This window comes from Armigeres subalbatus, chromosome 3 (genome assembly GCF_024139115.2).
Source record: "Armigeres subalbatus isolate Guangzhou_Male chromosome 3, GZ_Asu_2, whole genome shotgun sequence".
NCBI lineage: Eukaryota > Metazoa > Arthropoda > Insecta > Diptera > Culicidae > Armigeres > Armigeres subalbatus.
Window position 1 is genome coordinate 346,225,989 of NC_085141.1, and position 24,077 is coordinate 346,250,065.

Sequence of the window (24,077 nt, forward strand, 5' to 3'; positions counted from 1 at the left end):
TAATCCTAGTGATTTCATTGATTGAAAAATGTCTCACTTTGCTTATCATTCTCCCATGTCTGGACTATCTGGTCATACCCCCCAAACACGCCACATTTTTGTCTGTTTTCAGGTCAGCAACGGTTATCATTGCGAAATAAATTTGCATTGCTCTCAAACCAACTTGCTTAATTGCTTGCTGATTATCCTTGAATTTCACTTGACGATAAGTGGGTATAATGCTACCCAAAATATTGATGTTTACAAACGGCTATCTTATCTGCACTGTTCGTGAAAAAACACAATACCAATATTTGAATAACCGTCAAAATAAGCTTAGTATCTATTTCGCTTGAATAAGTTACCTGATACATCAGGGTACATGATTATTGTATAGAATAGGTTAGTATAGAATATAGTAGAATATGTCCAAGGAGTATTGGACATAGGAATAGAAAAGGAATATTCGAATAGGACGTTAAATAATTAAATTCAATACCGTCACAATGAGTGAACATTCAATGCCTTCGGATTTACAGATATATTTAGGCTCAAAGCTTCAACGAAGTAAATCAAAGCTGGAGTTTGAACGACCACGCATCACTCAAGAATGGATAGAGATTACATTTTTTCGTTAATGCAATTTTTTAATTAGTTAAACGTTTTTCGTTATGAAATCTACTAGTTCCTTCTTCAGACCTCAAATATTTAGCACATGTCCTTTTCAAACACGAATCTGATTTGCATTTCTTTGGTAGATGATAAATGATTTTACAAAAGTTTTCTTTTGAATTTATTATTTCACAACAGTATTAACAGCAGTTGAGACAAACACCCTAATAATCTAATAGTCATCGTCACATTTCCGCTACTATCGCTTTCTACAGATACCCACTTGTTGTCTATTTCAAATCCTTCAAATCCCAAAATGAATAAACGTCCATACGTGTATGTATTTTTATTGGAGCGATAAAATACAAACGCACTTTTATAATTGTGACTTTCATACAAAAGAACTCCCCAGCAATGCACTTGAGCTACTTTTAGGGTGATCCCACATACGTAGATATGTTTCAATAAAATATGTGAAAGTGTATAAAATGCATCCTTCCTGAAAACCCAACCCCCATTGTCAGACATCAGAAATCGAGCACGTGCCCTGCGGACATGGGAATCAACCGCCTTGAACCAACTGAAACAGCCACAAAATTTTAGACATGAGGTTACCCACCCTGTTCTATCACAAAATACGTAACGAAAATACTTGATGTTCGCCGCTGAAAAATAGAAGCAATCTAACGTTACAATCAGCATGTGACTATAAGCCATCAATTCAGCCCGAGGGCCAGCTCAGTTTGCGGCGCGTTCTCCTAGTGGAAAGATCGAGTTTCGGGTGAAGATCCTCGCTACTGCCGCCGTTAGGAACCGAAGCGATTCAGTGAAGACAGCTTTTTCGGTGGATTGTGGAAGCCCCTGTAGTTCGTCATCCCGAGTGCGATTTGGACTCCTGCTGGATCGGGCATAGCCTCGGACTCGTTTGTATTGTTTGATTTTTGAAACGGTGAGTTAGTTTAAGAGTAGAATGTTACTATTATGAGGGATGGTATTAGAAGAATGTCCCACAAGAGTGTTAGTTGCTGCATTCCTGAATCATGTGGTGCAATTGATAGATATTTTGTTGATAGAGTACTTATGACAAGCCTTAGTTACAATGGATTTATTGGAATCATACGTTTGGTTACCCTTCATCAGGCAAATAATTGAATCGAATCTGTTTTGAAAGTTTTGGCAATAGTGTATTCAGATTGATATCGGCAGTGGTAACGACAATGTCCACTAAAATAGTAAATTAATTGACCATGCTGATAAAAATAATGATCAGTGATTCACAGTTGTTAAAAAGTGACATTCAATTGCACTATAATATACCGTAAGTGACTTAAATGTTTGTATAGACGTGACAATAATCGTGTACCTTTTTTTGGATAAAGGTAAATGGAAATCTGAAACGAGACACATGAGAAGATAATTTAGTTAGTATAAGGTTTTGGAAGTCCTATTTGTTCATACAGACCCACTAAAACAAAAACCACTACACTATCCTGATCCTCCTGGCCGACAGTCATGCACTTATGGATCCACTTATGCTATCGCACAAGTCATTAGCATTGAGCAATTCGCACAAATTCGTAGGTGGTACAAGTATAAAGTATTGTACGAGAGTAGCATTATTTTCATCCGTTACCACAGGTATTGATTTGGGACTACTCACTATCTCTTTAATAATCACCTTCTACGGTGCGGTATGCAATCATAGAATGTTGGCCGGATTGGCCAACTAGAGGATGTAAAGGGATGATCCAGGATCTCCCACCAACGGAAACAGGGAAATTGGCCGGTAGATAAAAGATTCAATGATGGATACGAAACGTGGTAAAGTTTGGGGAGGAAAAGTCAACCAAGTCAACCACAGATCGTATATAAAAAAGAAATTTTATCGCATATGATGTTGTTTAATATCACAATCGTATATAAGTACTAATAAAGATGGTCAAAATATAATTTCTGTCGTATATAATACTTTAGAATGAAATATTTATGATTGTTTTTGCTAAAATCATAAATCAATATTAACAATATCAGTTTAATCGGATTAGATCCCAAATATCGTTTATATGGAAGCGCTGTTGATTTCCAAATCGCATATTGATGAGCGTTGTACATATATGCTTCTGTACGTATATTACTTCTGCGCAATTATCGAAGTTTATTGAACCATAGGGGGAGATCCTCCAGCGCCAAGCACCTCCCAATACCGGACACTTTTCAAAATGACACTTACAGAGGGCGTTCCACCATCTTATGTAGTACAAAAGGAAGCTATTGAAAAGTCCTTTATTTGCAGGGAATATCAGATCCTCATGTTGCAAACTTTGTGTAAAATTTGAAAATAGAACAAAAATGCCAAAAAAGAAAAGTTTCGGCTTGGGTTAGATCGTTTAATTCAACAATCTTAAAATCAATTGAATGAATTAACTGTGTAACTGTGGTCAATTTTTGTATCCGGTAGCTGTCCCCCGGGTCCGGACAGTGAGATTTTTTATGTTACCAAATAGCCATTCTCTACACCTGTTTTGTAAAACTTACTTCAATTCAACTGTTTCTTCTTGCTAAGGCATCGCGAATCCACAGAAATAAACAGGAATAAAAACTCAAGATCCCTAGTAACATTTTGGTTTTATGCTGGTTTTATAACACTCCTGAAGAGTCAATTATGGTCTTCAAGAGCATTATAAAACTTGAAATGTTACTTGGAATGTAATTGAAAAGTTCCCTCCATTTTAGGATGAGTATTAAAAGTAGGATGAAAGAAATTTAGCTAATAAATCAAATAAGTTCTACTAACAGATTTTAATATTTGCAACTTAAATCAAATTAAAAAAAAACCACCTGTCATAAGACGAGTTTAAACAATCCCATTGAATTCCACCACTTAATTGTATCTTGACAGATACGTATTTCGACCTCAACAGTAAGGCCGTCTTCAGTGTCTCGTACTTGACTCGAAGTCGAGTCAAGTACGAGACACTGAAGACGGCCTTACTGTTGAGGTCGAAATACGTATCTGTCAAGATACAATTAAGTGGTGGAATTCAATGGGATTGTTTAAACTCGTCTTATGACAGGTGAAAACATTCCACTAAAAAGCTCAAAATAATTTTCTTATTAAAAAAAAAGACAGAATCACCGTCTTCGACCAGAGGTCGCACAGACTGAACACTTAACATCTAGCATGAGACAACGGACAAGACATTTACACAACACCCAGTGGACCAGTGGAGAGCTTTTCGCTTTACGAAAAGATTTCTCCTTACCGGGACGGGAATCGAACCCACACTCCGCATCACATGCGTCTACACGAATATCGTCGCTAACCGCACGGCCACGAAGCCCACAAAATATATTACTGTTTTTATGTCTTCACTTATGTAACAAGAAGTTGGTCATATTTGAACATGACGCAATAGTGTCCGGCACTTGCCATTCATTATCAAAATACAACGTGTTAAAATGATCAAATATTGTTTGCGTGTATCATCAGTGATCATATTTTGTCTATATGATATACAAGTAAACATAATCCGAATAATTAGAGTTTTTTTTGTTAAATGGTCTATGTATCCGACACTGGGGAATCTCCTCCTACTGATATAAATTATTTTCATTTACTTCATTCCTTCGACTTGCATAAATGCCGATTATTGCTGATGCAATATTGCGCTGCCTATTAAAACTTTGTATCAATTCCAATATTATTAATACAGTCAAACCTCCATGAGTCGATGTTCCATGACTCGATATCGACACATGGAAGCAAGTTATGCCATATTAAAAAATATTTTCTGGGTTACTCTGATGGTCCCTTCAAACAGCTTCCCAAGGATTTCCTATTCCACATCTCGATATTCCCATGAGTCGATGGTCCCTTCAATATCGACTCATGGAGGTTTGACTGTAACAATCAAAATTCAACTGAATAAAAATTATTAGTGACAAATGGTCGAACGAAAAGAAAAAAAAGGCGAAAGAGACATAAATTAAAAACCACGATATTTTAGTTAGAAGGTAAAGATTAACGCTATCGTTGCCATCCAGAACATCTTTTGCTGGCTGGGATAGGGAGGATGAAAAATACGATTTGATAGTTCTGTACCCGACATGTTTCGTACAGAAGTAAGAAGGGAACCGAAGCGACAATCTTTATCTAGTAACAAAAATATCTTTTGTCGAAAATTACTTCTTTCTTCCTTCTCTCTTCCTTCTCTCTTCTTTCTTTCTTCTTTTTCTATCATACTTCTTCCCTCTTCTTCCTTCATCCTCTTTCCTTTTTCCTTATTCTTCATTTTACTTCTTCCTGCTTCCATCTTCCTCTTTTATTCTTTCTTCTTACTTAATCCTACATTCTACATTTTTCTTCCCTCTTCCTTCACCGTTCTACCTTCTTCTATCTTCCTTCTTCTTTATTTCTTCTTCTTTCTCTTTTCTTCCTTCTTTCTTCTACCTTCTTTCTTCCTCCTTTCTTCTTCCTTCTTTTTTCCTTCTTTCTTCTTCCTTCTTCATCCTTCCTACTTCGTTCTTCACTCTTCATTCTTTTTTCTTCCTTCTTTCTTTTTACTTCTTTCTTCTTTATTTTTACTTCTTCCTTTTCCTTCTTGTTTCTTCCTTTTTGTTTCTTTCTTCTTCCTTCTTCCTTTTTCATTCATCCTCCTTCTTTCTTCCTTTTCCATTCCCCCTTCTCACATTTTTCTTCTCTCATTTTCTTCTTTGCTTCTTACTTCTTCCTTCGTGCTTCTTCTTTTACCTTTTTTTAAATCGTTTATTTAGTAGGCTCAGTTGTTTTATAAAAAAAACTCTACGGAGCCGAAAGCAATTGATTTAAATTATATTAATCTGAAGATGTTTCAGACGTGCGGTGTGAAACATCCTTACGAGAGGTCTTTTTCGGAGGCGACTGGTCTATGGCTGTTACCTCAGCTGCTTGATCCCTCCGTTGACTCGTTGATGACTTTTGTTGCTTCTTCTCCTCCGTCTTCAGCGAATTTACGTAATCCGTGTATCCCAATATCGCCTTTTTCACGAACCATATCCGATCGGTTTTGTTCTTGAAACTCATGGTCTCCGCCATCTTCTCCCTCTCTACCATTGAGTATGGAATAGAAATTTCCGCCTGGTGGGGCATCGTTTTTGCTGGGCTAGACTCCAACTCAACCACTCCCTCCGCTACTACTTCTATCACGTCGTTCTCCGAAACTTCAACGTTTGGTTGTTCAGCTAATCTTCCTTCAAATCCAATCACAACATCCGAATAGGTTTTCTTCCCGCCTTCTCTTAATTGCGTGTTATCCTTCTTTTCTTTTTGGATCCTGTTCCTCAATTTTGGACACGAATCTTTTCGGTGCCCTTCTGCTTGAAGCACTTATTCCGTTAATTCGGATAATATATCCGTGCCGTCCAATTGTTTAGTTGGAGTGAAGGGGGAACTTCTTTATTCATATCAATGAACACTCCTCTAATTCCGGTGAACATGTGGTCCAACCCCAAATCCTGTGGGAATTTCTCTCGGATAATATTTTCCACTTTCCCGTATTCACTAAGGCGTTTTTCTAAATCGTTGTCCGGTAGTTCAGGTGGCAAATCAAACACCCGAATGTATTGGATTTTACTACCTGCTGCGACCATATGAACTTCCACGGAATTTCCATTCGAATAAGCAAACTTTCGGGGCTCCTTGTTCCTGATCAACGCATTTCGCAAAACATTTTCCGAAACGAATTTCATAAACAGCGATCTATCCATTGCTGTTCTATACACTGTTTCCATATGTGATACATCCGTACCAAGTTGTCGAACAAAGGCTGCTATCTCAACCCATGTCGGACGGGGGGCTGAAGGTGGGAACCGAAACTGCACCGTATTCACTATCATTTCGCACATAGCATACGAACGAGAGAAATCTAGAAATCAAACCGAAAACAATAGCTACCGCTTTATGGTGCTGTTCGAAAAAAGCCTGCTGCTATACGTCTGCCAGTGACGGTAGCAAATGAGCAACTGTGGACTCTTTTACCTTTTATTATTAGTCCTTTTCGACATTTTGTCCCTTTCGACATTTTGTGCCATTCGTCATTTTGTCCTTTTCGACCTTTTGTCCCTTTTGACTTTTCGTACCTTTCGACCTTTTGTCTTTTCGACCTTTTGTTTTTCGACCTTCTATCCCTTCGACATTTTGTTTTTACGACCATTGTCGAACTTTTTAGCCTTTCAACCTTTTGTCTTTCGACCTTTTGTCCTTTCTACCTTTTGACGTAGATTCGCAGAATCATTTGGAATGCTGCGTAATCGTTGTCATTATCGGAATAATCATATGCAATTCACATATAAGATTCATTCTACGCTCTTGTCAATACTAACCTCCATTTAGATTATAATTGTCTGACAATTGTGCAGCTTTTCAAGGGTTGCTGAGTACCACCAAGGATAGAGTATCGACTTTTAGTTCCAGAGGTCAGATGTTCGAGACATGGTTGGTTATTTTTATTTTTTCATCTTCTTAGTTCACTGGATCTTATTAAGAAACCTCCAGAAAATCGTTGTGCAGTACGGCCACCCTTTTAGTAGGTATATGATGATTCTGTGCATTATATACAAGTTATCTTGTTGGCATATAATCTATATAATAAAAATGAAATGGTCTGTGTTCGTATCCGCATAACTCGAAAACGGTTGAATGGATTTTCTTCATCCCTTCAGCAAATATGTTCGTTATCGTTTCCGACAGGTTTATATGCACTCCAAATAATCTAAACGTTGTTTCCACCTGAATTTTCAGGTACATTTTACGTGCACACGTAGCTGCAAATGCTTCAGAAAATTCAGGTGAAACTTACGTGTCCGGTGAATTCTATCCAAAACTCTGGTAGAACTTACCTGATTTTCACGTAGAATGAAATTTCTATCGGAAAATCAGGTAAAAGTTACGTGAATTTCAGGTGGAAAAAATCTACGTATTTTTTCAGGTGGAAAGAACGTGCAGATTTTTTTTGGGTGTGATATTTCCTCATGCTAAAATCACAAATAAGGTTGATCAAATCGTGAAAAACTAAAATAAAGAACCGTGTGGAAATTTCGCATGGGTAGTTCACAACGCGCATTTCCGCCTACTATGCAGGACAACGTCTGCCGGGTCGACTAGTAACCTATATCTCGCGCTTAGTTTCATAGGGGCGTAACTGTATTGATCGATTTTTCTTCGTCGATGTTTTCTTTTTATTATTGTACCGAATTGCGCTAGTTTGTCGCTGATTTAATTGTTTGGTGTGATAAAGGATGATTGTATCTTGCACCCGAATCAATAATCACGGTTGAAGCTTTTTAAAAATTTGGGTTTTTAACAACATATAAAATCGATTAAGAGAAATCGATCAATACAGTTACGCCCCAATGAAACTAAGCGCGAGATATAAATTGCAATATGTACTTATCAAAACGTTAACTGGGAAGTATGCCCAGCACCTGTTGGTCTTTAAGGTAAGGCAAATCGGTCGAAGCCTCGATGGAACCAAGAAACTTATCAGAAAACCAAATTAATCCATGTCTTTGTGCCCATCATCGGGATAGTTGTCGTGAAGCGTTGACCTTGGTAGCCGACACCCGCAAGGATGTCGGCGGTGGTGCTGCCGGGAACTTCGTTAAGTCATGGAAACCAGGAAAATGTCGTGTATTAACGGTTGGCGAGAATGTTCTGGATCCAGGGGCCCTGAGTCGCCGCAGCTGCCTCGGCAGAGTACATATTTCTAATGCTGACCGAGATGGTTATATCGGTATCGGTTACCCAGATTCTAACTCCACGGCTTGAAAACGACCTATCAGTAAACCGGTGTTCATTTTTTTTTTTTTTTTTTTATCTAATTTTATTTGCTAATTATCTAATACATGCATTCATCTCTTAGACTAGGTGTTCCGTGTTTTCTTAACACTATCATCCTTATTTGCTATGTTACGCTTTTAGTTATTATTAATACATTTCAATTGCCTCTGGCAGTTAGAATTTTTTCCTCTGGTTGAATTGAACCATGTAGGAATTACAATGTTTTCAACTTAAACTAAACTTAACCTATTTTATACTAAGGGTACAAGCAGTTAATCGTTGCAATAGAAGATTGCAACGATTTTTGTCTAAAATTGGAAATTATTTTGTTGGACATTTGTTGCAATGTCTCAATATTAGAAATTCTATGAAGTTCATTGGTGCTATACCACGGAGGCAACTTCAGAATCATTTTCAAAATTTTATTTTGAATCCTCTGGAGTGCCTTCTTTCTGGTATTGCAGCAACTAGCCCATATTGGCACAGCATACAACATGGCAGGTCTAAAAATTTGTTTGTAAATCAAAAGTTTGTTCTTAAGACAAAGTTTTGATTTTCTGTTGATAAGTGGATATAGGCACTTAATATATTTGTTACATTTGGCTTGAAGGCCTTCAATGTGATTTTTAGAACTTATTTTTGATCTAGCGGAAGTCCTTAATATTTAGCTTCACAGACCAATTAATTGGAACCCCATTCATAGTGACAATATGTCTGCTAGAAGGTTTCAAATAAGAAGCTCTCGGCTTATGTGGGAAAATTATAAGCTGAGTTTTGGAAGCATTCGGGGAAATTTTCCATTTTTGCAAGTAAGTGGAGAAAATATCCAAACTTTTTTGCAATCTACTACAAATGACACGAAGGCTACGCCCTTTGGCTGAGAGTCCTGTGTCATCTGCAAACAAAGATTTTTGACACCCTGGTGGTAAAGCAGGTAAGTCAGAAGTAAAAATGTTATACAATATGGGCCCCAGTATGCTGCCTTGGGGGACACCAGCCCTTACAGGTAATCTACCAGATTTAGTATTCTGATAGTTTACCTGCAGCGAGCGATCTGATAAATAATTTTGGATCAGTTTAATGATGTACAAAGGAAAATTAAAATTCATCAATTTTACAATCAAACCTTCATGCCAAACACTGTCAAATGCTTTCTCTATATCAAGAAGAGCAACTCCAGTCGAATATTCTTCAGATTTGTTGAGCCGAATTAAGTTCGTAACTCTTAATAACTGATGAGTGGTTGAATGCCCATGGCGAAAACCAAATTGCTCATCAGCAAAAATAGAATTGTCATTAATATGAACCATCATTCTATTTAAAATAATCTTTTCAAACAGTTTGCTTATTGAAGAAAGCAAACTGATTGGGCGATAACTAGAAGCCTCAGCTGGATTTTTGTCCGGCTTCAAAATTGGAACAACTTTGGCGTTTTTCCATTTATCTGGAAAGTATGCCAATTGAAAACATTTGTTAAATAAATTAACCAAAAAGGATAAAGAGCTCTCAGGAAGTTTTTTGATAAGTATGTAGAAAATACCATCTTTCATATTTTTAAGTTTTCTAGTAATAGATCTCACTTCATCCAAATTAGTTCCTAACGAGAGTTAAAAACATTATCTTGATTGAGAATGTCTTCGAAGCTCCATGTAACCTGATCCTCAATTGAACTAGTTAGAGCTAGACTAAAATTATGGGCACTCTCGAACTGCCGAGCATGTTTTTGAGCCTTTTCGCCATTTGTTAATACAATTTTATTTCCCTCTTTAAGCGCTGGAATTGGCTTTTGAGGTTTTTAAGAATTTTCGTTAATTTCCAAAAGGGTTTCGAACTGGGATCCAACTTCGAGACATTATTCTCAAAGTTGGTATTTCTCAGAATAGCGAAACGTTTTTTAATTTCATTTTGCAAATCTCGCCAAATAACTTTCAACGCGGGATCGCGAGTTCTTTGGTATTGCCTTCTTCTCACATTTTTAAGACGGATCAGTAGCTGAAGATCGTCGTCAATAATAATGGAGTTGAATTTAACTTCACATTTCGAATTGCAATGCCTCTGGCTTCGACAATTAAATTTGTCAAAGATACGAGAGCATTATCAATATCACTTTTGGTATCGAGAGGAATATCAACATCAAAATTCCTATCGATATACGTTTTGAGAGAATCCCAATCAGCTCTATGATAATTAAAAGTAGAGCTGATTGGATTATAAATGGCTTCTTGTGAGATTTCAAATGTCACAGGAAGGTGATCAGAGTCAAAGTCAGCATGAGTTACCAATTGGCCACACAGCTGACTTAAATCCGTTAAAACTAAATCAATTGTAGAAGGATTTCGACTGGAAGAAAAACAAGTTGGTCCATTGGGATATTGAATAGTATAATATCCCGCAGAACAATCTTCAAATAAAATTTTACCATTGGAATTGCTTTGAGCATTATTCCATGAACGGTGTTTGGCATTGAAGTCACCAATTACGAAGAATTTTGATTTGTTGCGAGTCAGAATTTGAAGATCAGCTTTCAACAAATTCTTTTGCTGCCCATTGCATTGAAAAGGCAAGTAGGCTGCAATGAAGGAAAATTGTCCAAAATTTGTTTCAACAGAAACTCCCAAGGTTTCAAAAACTTTGGTTTCAAACGAAGAAAATAATTTATGTTTGATACGTCTATTAATGACAATGGCGACGCGACCCCACCACAGGCGCTGTCAAGACGATCATTTCTGTAGATAAAATAGTTTGGATCTCTTTTAATGGAGAGTCCTGGTTTTAAATACGTTTCAGTTATAATGGCAATATGCACATTATGAACTGAAAGGAAGTTGAATAATTCATCTTCCTTACCCTTTAGAGAGCGGGCATTCCAATTTAGAACTTTCACACAATTATTTGGATCCATTGAAACGGAGTCCGATAACAATTTTTTGTGTGTACTTAATACCAACCTGAACAGCTTCAGGAATGGTATTTGCTTTGAACATTGCATCAATCATGTGATGCAATTGTTCAGTTAAAAAATCAAAATCGGAAGCAGCCATGCTACCTGAATCGGCAACATGACCGTTGTTTTCCGTTGGGTCATGGGTATAAACCTCATTTTGAGAAGATAAATTTGGTCTACCAGCAGCGATGTTTGCATACGTAAGTACATTGGAAAAATTGGAATTTACTGAAGTGCTTGGGGGCCGTCCAGAAACCACGTGGTCATATATGGGGGGTTTGAAAATGACCACGATAAGCCACATGGGGGGAGGGGGGGTGTTGCTCTCGAACCACGTGGTTTTTTTTTACACGAAAAACTTTTGGTGAATAACAATAGCGGTGTAAAAAATACAAATCATCAAAATTTAATGATTTAATCATTAAACGCAAAGCGCATCTTAGGGCCGATGCCCACGTAGCGTCTTTTCAACTCAGTGTTAAAAAGAATTTAGCATTAAGCATCGAGAAAACCCGGTAACGCAGCGTTGGTCGCAACGACAATGCATATCTGAGTTATTTGACCAACTTAGCCTTAGATCCTATTTCCATAAAAAAATAAACGAAAAAACATGATGCGTTTCAGTCTCAATTTCCACAAAAAAAAATTTGGGAAAGAAAAATGAAAAAATATTTATTTAAAATTCCGCCGCAGATGGTTTTTGGCATCACGCCGCCGACACTTTTGCACAGCTACAACTTTGAAAACTGTTCATGTTTTTACAATAATCAAAGAAAAATCTTCAAAAGAATTTATTGTGGATATTCAGGAAAAATCCAGTAAAGAAATTTCCTGTAAAAACTTTGACCTTACTTCATACAATCCTGATAAAGTGCTAGCATTCAGAATGTTTTTTGAACAATTCTCTCTGGAAAATTTTGCTTGTAAATTGCAAACAATCTAGGGTAATAAATAGTGTTATAATAACGATTGACATTGAATTCCAAAACAAATCTCAACCCTTTCAGGACGGATGGGTCATATATGCCCAGCGTTTTAGATTGTCTATTAAATCACAAAAGAGAGCTAGGCCTTCATTTTCTTCAGTAAAATTGTTCATCTAGATATTGGCTTTACAGAAAAAAATATGGGAGCTCAAATTTGACTGACCTTGAAAACTCAGTTATCCGAAACCTTGTGAAGATTTCGATTCTAAGAGCATGCAAATGAAGTTGAAATGTTTGAATCATTCTGAACACTCAGATAAGATGGGTCATCCTGAACGTTAAGCCAGTGATTAGTATTCAGGAATACGTACTCCAAAATGCTCTCAAGTTCAGCCCACGACATTTGTAATGTCCTCATCATCGGTATGTACCCAATCCGATGAAATAAGCATATGATCCTAATTTCCATTAACATGAGATCCAAGAGACAAGGTACCCAAAATTATCTTGAGTCAACATCAAGTTGCACAATGACTATGACTTTTTTTGTAGGGCCTTAAAAGCACTGAAAGTTTTGTTTAATCTAAGTCGAGTCAAGTACGAAACACAGAAGACGACCTTACTATTGAGGTCGAAATACGTATCTGTCAAGGTACAATCAAGTGGTGGAATTGAATGGGAAGGTACAAACTCGTCTTATGACAAGTAAAGACATTCCATTAAAAAGCTCAAAATAATTTTCTTAACTAAAATGTCTGTAGTAGCTTGTACAAATAACAATTGTCATATCAACCCAATGGACCTAATGGGATATTATATCATACATCATTCATAATTTGGTTAATTGGATAAATCGAATGATCCGAACTCCAAAATGATAATTGATCTATAATACATTCATTCCTCTATGAGTCGCTTATGAAAGGACCATTGACTGAAGCATATTCGAGATGTGGAATAGAAGTTCCTTGGGAAATTATTCGAAAGACATCAGAGTGACCGAGAAAATATTTTTAGTATGGCATCATTGGATTCCACGAGTCAATATCATAATAAAATTTCAATGAAGAATTAGAAATTTTGAGAGATGAGCCAGCTCTAGATTGAAAATCTATTTATTAGAGAAAAAATAGAAATTTTCCATAATAGAATAGGAAATTGCCAATAAAGAAATCAGGGTATGAGAATTAAATAAATATAGAATTACTGCAAATAATGCAAAATTTCCATAAACAGTTGAAAAATTTCCACAAAACAATAATAAATTAGCACTTGTAAAAGCAAAAATTGCAATTATGTATTTAAAACAATCATCAATAAAGAAATTAAAAAATATAGGGATATTTTGGAAAATTTCTAAACCATTACAAATTTTTCTCGAAATTTTTATAACATATTCGCGAGTCCGCATTTTTTTGTATCCTCCTGATGCATCGAAGGTATGCGAGTTCTAGATAACCTAATACCTGATACACATTACAACATGATAACATCATCAAAATTTTCGAAAGAATGAAAATTTATAATTTAGTTTGTTTGTTTTGTTTTAGTTTGATTTTGAATCAGTTGAAATTGTCCTTCTTCAAAATTTATCGGATTACCCATATGGTTTAGTTACATAGGTTTTTTTTTTAAATTTTTGTACTTGAAAAAAAAACCACGTGGTCAAAGGGGGGGGGGGTCTGCCAAATGACCACGATAGACCACATGGGGGGAGGGGGGGGGGGAAAATCTTCAAAAATATGACCACGTGGTTTCTGGATGGCCCCTTGCTACCCGTTGACGAGCGGCAAAATTTGTTTGTGAATTGTGGTGGGTATGAATTGCTCGACCGGTAACCGGTTTCGAAATTTGAGCGTTTGAAAATTTCTACCCGTCGAATCTGGGATCCGATTGGAATTTCCGTCATCAATTTTGCACGGGAATTCAAAACTTTTTGCGTGAAGGGCATTCCCAGAAATTGGATTTATGATTGCCCCCACAGTTTGCGCACTTAAATTTGTTGGAATCTTCTCTCACAAGTCACAGCACATGCGTCCTTGGCGTGAGAGGTTCCACCACAAAGCATGCATTTAGCATCCATGTGACAATGTTTGGTTCCATGACCCCACTTTTGGCACTTACGGCACTGCGTAGGGTTTTGAAATTTCCCCAGGCCTGCGGAAATGTTCCCATGTAACACGGACATGAGACATAATACAGGCCTTTTCCAAACTTTTCATATTATTTAGTTCACTTTTGTTAAAATGAACTAAATAAAATTCTTGAGAAATGCCCTCTGGGAAGTACCAGAGTAGGATTTCTTTTTCATCTTAATTACTTGGACTGGTGAAAATCCAAGTAATTGAGAAATTTCAATTTTAATCTCATCCAGTGATTTATCATCACTGGGGAGACCTTTCAAGACGACTTTGAACAATCGCTCAGTTTTGTCGTCGTATGTGAAGAATTTATGGCGCTTCTCAGATAAATACTGAAGAAGACGTTTGCGATCGTCAAAGGATCCCGGCAAAACGCGGCAGTCACCCTTCCTAGCAATCTGAAATGAAACCTTGATCCCCTGAAGGTTACTCAAAATCTCATTCCGGAAGCCAGAAAACTCGGCAACAGATACCACAATTGGCGGAATCCTTTGCTTTTTCGCATGAATCGAATCACCTTGGCTAGAGGTAGATTCGATTTGCTCAATTTCATCATTAATCAAATCGAACTGATTGCTCAGTTCGATTGGAGAAGAATTATTTCCGATATTAGAGTTAGAAGGAATATCTGAATTCTCCAGCTTCCTTCTATTTTTCCGCGCTTGGGTAGGACGGTCTTGAAACCGTGATTCTTTGAATGAAGTTGATAATTCAGAGACTCCCCCTTCCTCTTATTTTTGTTAATACTCATTGCTGAGCGTGGAGACGTGACCTTCTAAGAGGTTTTTTCCCAGAACGGTGTCCCTGCAGGATTACCACCGCTTGTCGGAATTTTACTTCCGCAAACGGGTCCAACGTAAAACGAAGGCACGGGTCCTTGCACAGATCGTAACGGGATCAGTGGGTACAAATAGCGCTAAGAAGCACCGTTGAAATTAAAATAGCTTCGGGTAGTATTAAAAACTTCCTTCCGCAAAGAGAGAAAGAACCGCACAGCACGAAAGCACGATGCGGTCTGATTGGAAGAATCATTTAACCTTGATTGTACAGCATGGCCATCAATCACTCGTCTGTTTTTTGGATAGCATGCGACATATCAAACTTCATGATTCACCATGAAAAAAATGTAGGATAACATTTTTTAGATCTTGATTCTACTTCTGGCCACTTCCGGAAAAATCCGGAAATCGAAGAAAGCGGTTTTGAAGTTTGTTTCATAAGTTGAAGTTCGTTACCAAAGCTGTTAGTTGTGCACACATTTCGACTTTTCAAAACCAGATCAAGAAAAAAACAATCATAGGTTTGCCTCTAATATAATTTTGAATCTAATTGGTCATGTTTCAGGCACCCGGAACCGGTTCCGGGATAGACCTGTGCGCCGATTGCAATTTAATTGGCGGCGGCGTGATGAATAATTTTGAGTAAGCGGTGGCGGCGTGCCGACGTCCCACCATTAGTGATCGGAGGAAGCGGTGCGGAATTTACTGCATCATTTCGTTCGGAAGTTCCTTCAAGAATTCCACCCGAAGTTCTTTTAGGAAGTTCTTTCAGAAATTCCTCCGAAAGTTCTTTCAGGAATATCTTCTTGAGGTCCTTCAGCAATTTTTCCGTAAGATCCTTCAGCAATTCCTCTGTAAGTTACTTGAGCATTACCGAGAGAAGTTCCTTAAGCAACTACTGGGGAAGTTCCTCCGGAAAATCAGCCAGTAATTCCTCTGGAATCTCCTTCAGGAATTCCTCCACAAGTTTCTCCAGGAATTCGTCCAGAAGCTCCTTCATGAACTCCTTCGGAACTTCCTTCAGGAATACCTCCAAAAATTCCTCCAACAATTGCTTCAAAAACATCTTTAACAACTCCTCCGAAAGTTCCTTCAGTATTTCTTTCGAAAGTTTTCACTTCCGACAGTTCCATCTAAATACCACCGAAAATTCCACCAGCAGTTCCTTCAGCTACTTACCCGGAAGTTCCTACTGCAATTCTTCGGAGAGTTCCTTCAACAATTCCTCCGAAAGTTCATTCAAGGATATCGCCGGAAGTTCCTTCAAGAATACCTCCGGACGTTCCTTCAAAAATACTTCCGGAATTTCCTTCAGGAATTCCTCCGAAAGTCCCTTCAGGAATTCCTCCATAAGTTCCTTCAGGAATTCCTCTGAAAGTTCCTTCAAGAACTTCTCCCGGACGTTACTTCAGAAATTTCTCTGAAAGTTCCTTCAGCAAATCATCCGAAAGTTCATGTAGCAAGTCCTCCGAAAGTTCCTTAAGCAATTTTTACGGAAGTTCCTACATCAGTTACTCCGGTAGTTCCTCTAGAGGTTTCTTCAGGGATTCCTGAAGAAACTTCAGGAGCAATTTCTTGAAGGAATTTCCGGAGGAATTCCTAAAGGAACTGCCAGAAGAACTCCTGAAGGAACTTCCGGAGAAATTCTGGAAAGAACCTCCGGGAAAATTCTTGAAGGAACTTCCAAAGAAATTGCCGAAGGAACTTCAGGAGGAATTGCTCGGGGATTTTCCGGAGGAATTCCTGAAGAAACTTCTGGAGGTATTCATGAAAGAATTCTGGAGGAATTCCTGAAGGAACTTCTGGGAGAGTTTCAGAAGGATCTTCTGAAGGAAATCTTGAAGGATATTCCGAAAGAATTCTTGAAAGAAGAAAGAAACTTCCTAAGGAATTCCTGAATAAACTTTCTAAGGAATTCCTTGAGGAACTCTTATAGGATCTTCCAGAGGAATTGCTGAAGGAACTTCCAAAGGAATTCTTGAAGGAACTTCCGAAGAAATTTCTGAAGTAACTTCCAGAGAAATTTTTTAAAGAACATCCGGGAGAATTCCTGCAAGATCTTTTGGAGGAATTGCTAAAGGAACTTTCGGAGGAATTCCTGAAGGAACTTCCGGAGGAATTCCTGGAGGAATTCTTGGAAGAACTTCCGGAGGAATTCCCGGAGGAACTTCCGGATATATTCCTGGAGCAACTGTCGCATCAATTCCTGGAGCAACTGTCGCATCAATTCCTGGAGGAACTTTCTGAAGGAATTCCTAGAGAAACTTCCGGAGGAATTCCTGGAGGAACTTCCAGAGGAACCTCCAAAGGAATATCTGGAGGAGCTTTCGTAGGAATTCCTGGAGGAACTTCGGAGGAATTCCTCGAGGAACTTCCGGAGGAATTCCTGGAGGTACTTCCGGAGGAATTCCTGGAGGAACTTCCGGAGGAATTCCTGGAGGAACTTCCGGAGGAATTCCTGGAGGAACTTCCGGAGGAATTCCTGGAGGAACTTCGAGGAATTCCTGGAGGAACTTCGGGAGGAATTCCCGAATGAACTTCAGGAGGAATTCCTGGGGAAACTTTCGCAGGAATTCCTGGAGGAAATTTCAGAGGAACTTCCGGAGGAATTCCTGGAGAAACTTTCAGAAGAATTCCTGGAGAAACTTTCGAAAAAGTTCCTGGAGGAACTTCCGGAGGAACTTCCAGAGGAATTCCTGGAGGAATTCGTGGAAGAAATTTCGGAGGAATTCGTGGAGGAATTTCCGGAGGAATTCGTGGAGGAACTTCCGGAGGAATTCGTGGAGGAACTTCCGGAGGAATTCCTGGAGGAACTTCCGGAGGAATTCCTGGAGGAACTTCCGGAGGAATTCCTGGAGGAACTTCCGGAGGAATTCCTGGAGGAACTTCCGGAGGAATTCCTGGAGGAACTTCCGGAGGAATTCCTGGAGGAACTTCCGGAGGAATTCCTGGAGGAACTTCCGGAGGAATTCCTGGAGGAACTTCCGGAGGAATTCCTGGAGGAACTTCCGGAGGAATTCCTGGAGGAACTTCCGGAGGAATTCCTGGAGGAACTTCCGGAGGAATTCATGGGTTCCGGAGGTATTCCTGAAGGAACTTCCGGAGGAATTTCTTAGGCAACTTCCGGAGAATGTTCCTTCGACAATTCCTTCAAAATATCATTCAGGAATACCTCTGGAAGTTCAGGAATTCTTCCAGAAGTTCCTTCCGTAATTCTTCCGGACGTTACTCCAGGAATTCCTCCGGAAGTTATTTTAGGAATTTCTTCGGAAGTTTCTTCAAGAATTCCTTCGGAAGTTCCTTCAGAAATTCCTCCGGAAGTTCCTTCAGGAATTCCTCCGAAAGTTCCTTCAGCAATTCCTCCAAAAGCTCTTGCAGGAATTCCCCCGGATGTTCTTTAAAAAATGTCTCTGGAAGTTACTTCAGAAATTTCTTCGGAAGTTAAATCAAGAATTCCTTTGGAAGTTCCTTCAGCAATTCCTCTGAAAATTCCTCTAGGAGTTCCTCATGGAATTCCTTAGGAAGTTTATTCAGGAATTCCTTAGGAAGTTTCTTCAAGAATTCCTTAGAAAGTTTCTACAGGAATTCTTTCGAAACTTCTTTCAAGAATTCTTTCGGAATATCCTTCAAGATTTCCTTCGGAAGATCCTTCTGAAACTCTCCCAGAAGTTCCTTCAGGAGTTCCTCCAAAAGTTCCTTCAGGAATTCCGTCAAAAGTTCCTTCAGGAATTCCTCCGGAAAATCCACGACCAATTCCTCCTGAAGTCTCTTCAGCCATTTCTTCGGAAGTTCCTTCAAGAACTTATCCGGAGGTTATTTCCAGAATTTCTCAGGAAGTTTCTTCAGGAGTTCTTTCGGCAGTTCCTTCAGCAAATCTTCCGGAAATTCCTTTCAAGAAATTGCTCCTGAAGTTTCTTCAGGAATCCCTGATGATTTTCTGAAGGAACTTTCAGAGGAATTCCTGAGGGAACATCCGGAGGAATTCCTAAATTAGCTTCTAGAGGAATTTCTGAAGGAAGTTCCCGAAGAATTCCTGATAGAACATCTGGAGGAATTCCTGAAGGGACTTCCGGAGGAATTCTTGAAGGAAATTCCGGAAGTATTCTTGAAGGAACTTCCGGAGATATTCTTGAATGAACTTACGGAGGAATTGTTGAAGGAACTCTCCGAAGAATTGCAGTAGGAACTTCCGGGTAAGTAGTTGAAGGAACTGCTGGTGGAATTTTCGGATGAATTCCTGGAGGAATTTTCGGTGGTATTTAGATGGAACTGTCGGAAGTATTCCTGAAAACTTTCGAAAGAAATACTGAAGGAACTTTCGGAGGAGTTGTTGAAGGTATTTTTGAAGCAATTGTTGGATGAATTTTTGGAAGCATTCTTGAAGGAAGTTCCGAAGGAGTTCATGAAGGAGCTTCTGGATAAATTCCTGGAGAAACTTCTGGAGGAATTCCTGAAGGAGATTTCAAAGCAATTACTGACGGATTTTCCGGAGAAACTTCCGCAGTATTTGCTGAAGGAACTACTGGAGGAAATGGTAAAGGAATTACTGGAGGAAATGCTGAAGGAACTTGCAGAGGAATTGCTGAAGGATCTTCCGGAGGAATTCCTGAAGGACCTTCAGGAGGAATTTCTGAAGGAACTTCCGAAGATATTCCTGAAAGAACTTTCGGAGGAATTTCTGAAAGAACTTCCTAAAAGAACTTCTGGTGGAATTCTTGAAGGAACTTCCGAACGAAATAAGGCAGTAAATTCCGCACCGCTTCCTCCGATCACCAATGGTGGGACGTCGGCACGCCGCCACCGCTTACTCAAAATTATTCATCACGCCGCCGCCAATTAAATTGCAATCGGCGCACAAGTCTATCCCGGAACCGGTTCCGGGTGCCTGAAACATGACCAATAAGGTTCAAAATTATATTAGAGGCAATCCTATGATTGTTTTTTCTTGATCTGATTTTGAAAAGTCGAAATGTGTGCACAACTAACAGCTTTGGTAACGAACTTCAACTTATGAAACAAACTTCAAAACCGCTTTCTTCGATTTCCGGATTTTTCCGGAAGTGGCCAGAAGTAGAATCAAGATCTAAAAAATGTTATCCTACATTTTTTTCATGGTGAATCATGAAGTTTGATATGTCGCATGCTATGTTTTCAAGTCTTCCACAGGGTCCCCGGAATTGGTTCCAGGTGTTCCGGGATGGTTGGCTCAACTGGATCGAAAGGATCAAAATTAATAGTAGAAATCTAAAATTAGTTCCAAGATATCTTTCGCCAAAAAATACCGATGATTGATATGCCTCATGATACATTTCGAAGTATTCTAATATATGTCCCCAGTTAGAGCCCCGGAACCGGTTCCAGTGTGGCCATCATGCATCCAAATTTGTTCAGAAGCATCGCAAATAAGTTTTCTTCATTATACGGGTATAAAAAGATGATATTGGTACGAATAACAAACATAAAAGTCAAAAATGTCCTAAATGGCCACCCGACAGACCCCACTGAGATTCCGTATAAATCCGGATCCGGGGAGCCGACATTTCCAATCAATCGATCCTCTGAATTTATGATAATTTCTGGTTCATGTCTGAAAATTTCAAACAAATCGGTCAAAAATTGAATGAATTAGAGCAAAACATCACCAAAATTTTGATGCACAAAAGTGGTTGGGAAGGCAAAGGTTAATAGAGAAAACGACCATATATGACCTCGCTCGAGGGTAATAGATTTTCGGATGTTGATGATCCAAACACAATTTTAGGTGTCTCATACAAAATCATGACAGGAAGATGAACAATTGGGTAATATTTATGTTGGATGATTCATAAAATAGGTTACAGTGGCATATAATCACAAGTAATATAATTTTCTACATATTTTATAAGGGTGTCCATACTGCCCCATGGGGGTGTCCATACTGCCCCATGGGGGTGTCCAATCTACCCCGCTACCTTCCCGAGAGTAGTGAAAAATTAACTATTACAAAATCGTCCTATTTGATTGAAATTGCCTTATTTTCAATACGATTCAAAACAGAACTGGTAGTTAACGAGTAATAGTATATAATAGTAATAGCTAGAAATACGAATTATATGCAATTTAAATCACCTAAAATTGATTAAAACATAAGGGTGTCCATATTGCCCCTTGTCCCCCTACTCGTAGAAAATCTTGAGACGAATTTGCATTTTTACTAATCCATTTCTCAGAATTCCGATTCTTTTTGATATCTTCAGCACATGTATACTGTTACTCACAGATTTATTTTTCAAAATTTATACTGAATTTGTTCTAAAATATGAATGAAAATATTTCTGATTGGAAAGCAAAAAAAACTAGCGTGTGAGAAAACGTGTGCAACGTTTTATTTGCGAATGGATCTCTGTTGTAGTGTTGTTTATAAACTTTAAACTAATAAATAATAATATTGAACAATAATTTCTTCAAAAAGGTTATTCATGTTACCTGTTTTCCCAAAATGTCAAATGAGGAGACCATTTTAGCGCAAAAGGAGGACATCTGAATTTTTATGAAAAAGGAGATCATGCCCTCCTTTGGATACCATATGGTCACTCTAATCAGAAGAGGAAAAAGCACTTTTGGAGTCACAGTGGTAAATAATTCTCGGAAGTGTTAAAAAGGGTTGACGGAAGTGTTTGGTCTGGACACTTGGTCTGCTGAGACTTAATACCCGGGTTGGTGTCCTCGAGATGGGGCTAATGAAATTTAATTTTACTCACAGCGTACGAAAATTTTAACTTTTGCATTCCTCGTCGTCCGTAGGGACAGAAGTAAGCGTGTAAAAACTCTTACCAATCAAGAATGAGGCGGATTTAAATTTGGCGATAATTCTTTTGATTTTGCTCTGTGAAATCCCAAACTGTAGTGAGATAAGATCTCTCAATAGAAACGAATTTAGTTCTCACAAAAAGAAGCAAAATTTGTTTGAACTTTAATGCCGTTGCGTAGATGAAATCAGTATTTTTTACGAATCCGGTCTGAGAACGGGGCGCTTGTTTGTGAGCCAGTGTAAACATTTTTTGGAGGGTAGTGAAACCGGTACACATGTTGCCCTGTAATATAGGTTTATTTATTTGAATACTGCTTTCACAGCATAATCAATTTTTGATAAGCACAAATTGGTACTTCAGTATCATTCACGCATAGCAAAACTGGTTGACTTTGAAATAAAACAACTGATAACGAGAATAATTGCGCATGCCTTCTAATTACGATGAAAATTCGATCGAATATAGAACATTTATAATCCCAAATCTATTTATATAATTAAAAAAAAATTAACCCTATTTCAGCACCACAATGAAATTCGCACCACCACCCGCTTCTCTACGACAGCCACTGATCATCCCGGACAAGATCATGATGGGACCGGGTCCTTCCAACTGCTCCAAACGTGTCATGGCGGCTTTGAACAACACCTGCTTGAGCAACTTCCACGACGAGCTGTTCCAGGTCATCGATGAAGTCAAAGACGGTCTGCGCTACCTATTTCAGACCGTAAACCGAACCACCATGTGCATTAGCGGTTCGGCGCACACCGGCATGGAAGCCCTGTTGTGCAACCTGCTGGAAGAAGGGGACATTGTACTGATTGCGAAAAATGGGGTCTGGGCCGAACGGGCGATCAACATGGCCACCCGATACGGAGCCGATGTGAGGGTACTGGCCGGACCAGCGGACAAACCATTCTCGCTGATCGACTTCAAGAAGGCGATCGAACAGCACAGGCCAAAATGTTTGTTCGTGGTGCATGGAGATTCGTCCTCGGGACTGCTACAACCGTTGGAAGGATTGGGAAAAATCTGCCACGACTATGACTGTCTCCTGCTGGTGGATGCCGTGGCCAGTTTGTGCGGCGTTCCGTTCTACATGGACAAATGGGAGATTGATGGGGTCTATACCGGATCACAGAAGGTGTTGGGTGCCCCTCCCGGGATCACACCTATTTCGATCAGTCCTAAAGCATTGTAAGCGTCAGATGGTGTATTTTTATGAAACATAATCTAATATCTTTTTTGTCTTTTTGCTACAGAGAAGTCATTCGATCCAGGAAGACACCATCCAAAGTATTCTATTGGGACCTGTTAGTTCTGGGCAACTATTGGGGATGCTACGATGAGCAGAAGAGGTACCATCATACCGTGTCCTCCAACTTGATATTCGCCCTGCGAGAAGCCATAGCCCAGGTGGCTGACGAGGGTCTCGAGGTGGTCATTCAACGGAGACAGGAATGTGCCGAGCAGATGTACCGCGGCCTGAACGCGATGGGTTTGGAAGTGTTCGTAAAAGATCCCAAACACCGGCTACCAACCGTCACTTGTATTATGATCCCGAAGGATGTCAACTGGTTCAAGGTCGCCGAGTATGCCATGGAGAAGTAAGTTTCGTTGTCTATATGTTGTATGAATCCAAAATAATAACAATGAATGTTTCAATTTCAGCTATTCGCTGGAAATTCAAGGTGGATTCGGGCCCACAATGGGAATAGCGTGGCGAGCCGGAATCATGGGCGAGAGTTCAACAGTGCAACGAGTTAACTTCTATCTGTATGCGTTCAAAGAATCTCTCAAGGCTACGCATCCGGATTGCGTAATTGAAGAGAGGAATGGCCACACAAACGGAACAAAATGATAGTTGTTCATAAAATTCATGGAATTTACAAACGATAAATTTCAACACAAATAAAGTTTGTGACTAAATTAATAAGAATACTGTACAATGAATGTGAAAAATCTTAGGCAAACTTATTTACTTATGAACACACTTAAAATCAAAGACAAGGAATAGGTACTTAGGATTAATTGATATCGAATAAAATTATAAATCTGAATATCGACAAAATTCACAAATTAAGAAAAA

General features: G+C 38.9%; 1 protein-coding gene across 1 annotated transcript; it reads left to right on the top strand.

Annotated features, from left to right (window-relative positions):
- Nucleotides 1-1,233: 1,233 nt before the first annotated feature.
- Nucleotides 1,234-24,077, top strand: LOC134222648 (3-hydroxykynurenine transaminase). The gene is made up of 4 exons (XM_062701807.1): nucleotides 1,234-1,540; nucleotides 22,511-23,185; nucleotides 23,251-23,595; nucleotides 23,660-24,077. The coding sequence occupies exons 2-4, from the start codon at nucleotides 22,518-22,520 to the stop codon at nucleotides 23,847-23,849; spliced, it is 1,203 nt and encodes a 400-aa protein (XP_062557791.1). The 5' UTR covers nucleotides 1,234-1,540; nucleotides 22,511-22,517; the 3' UTR covers nucleotides 23,850-24,077.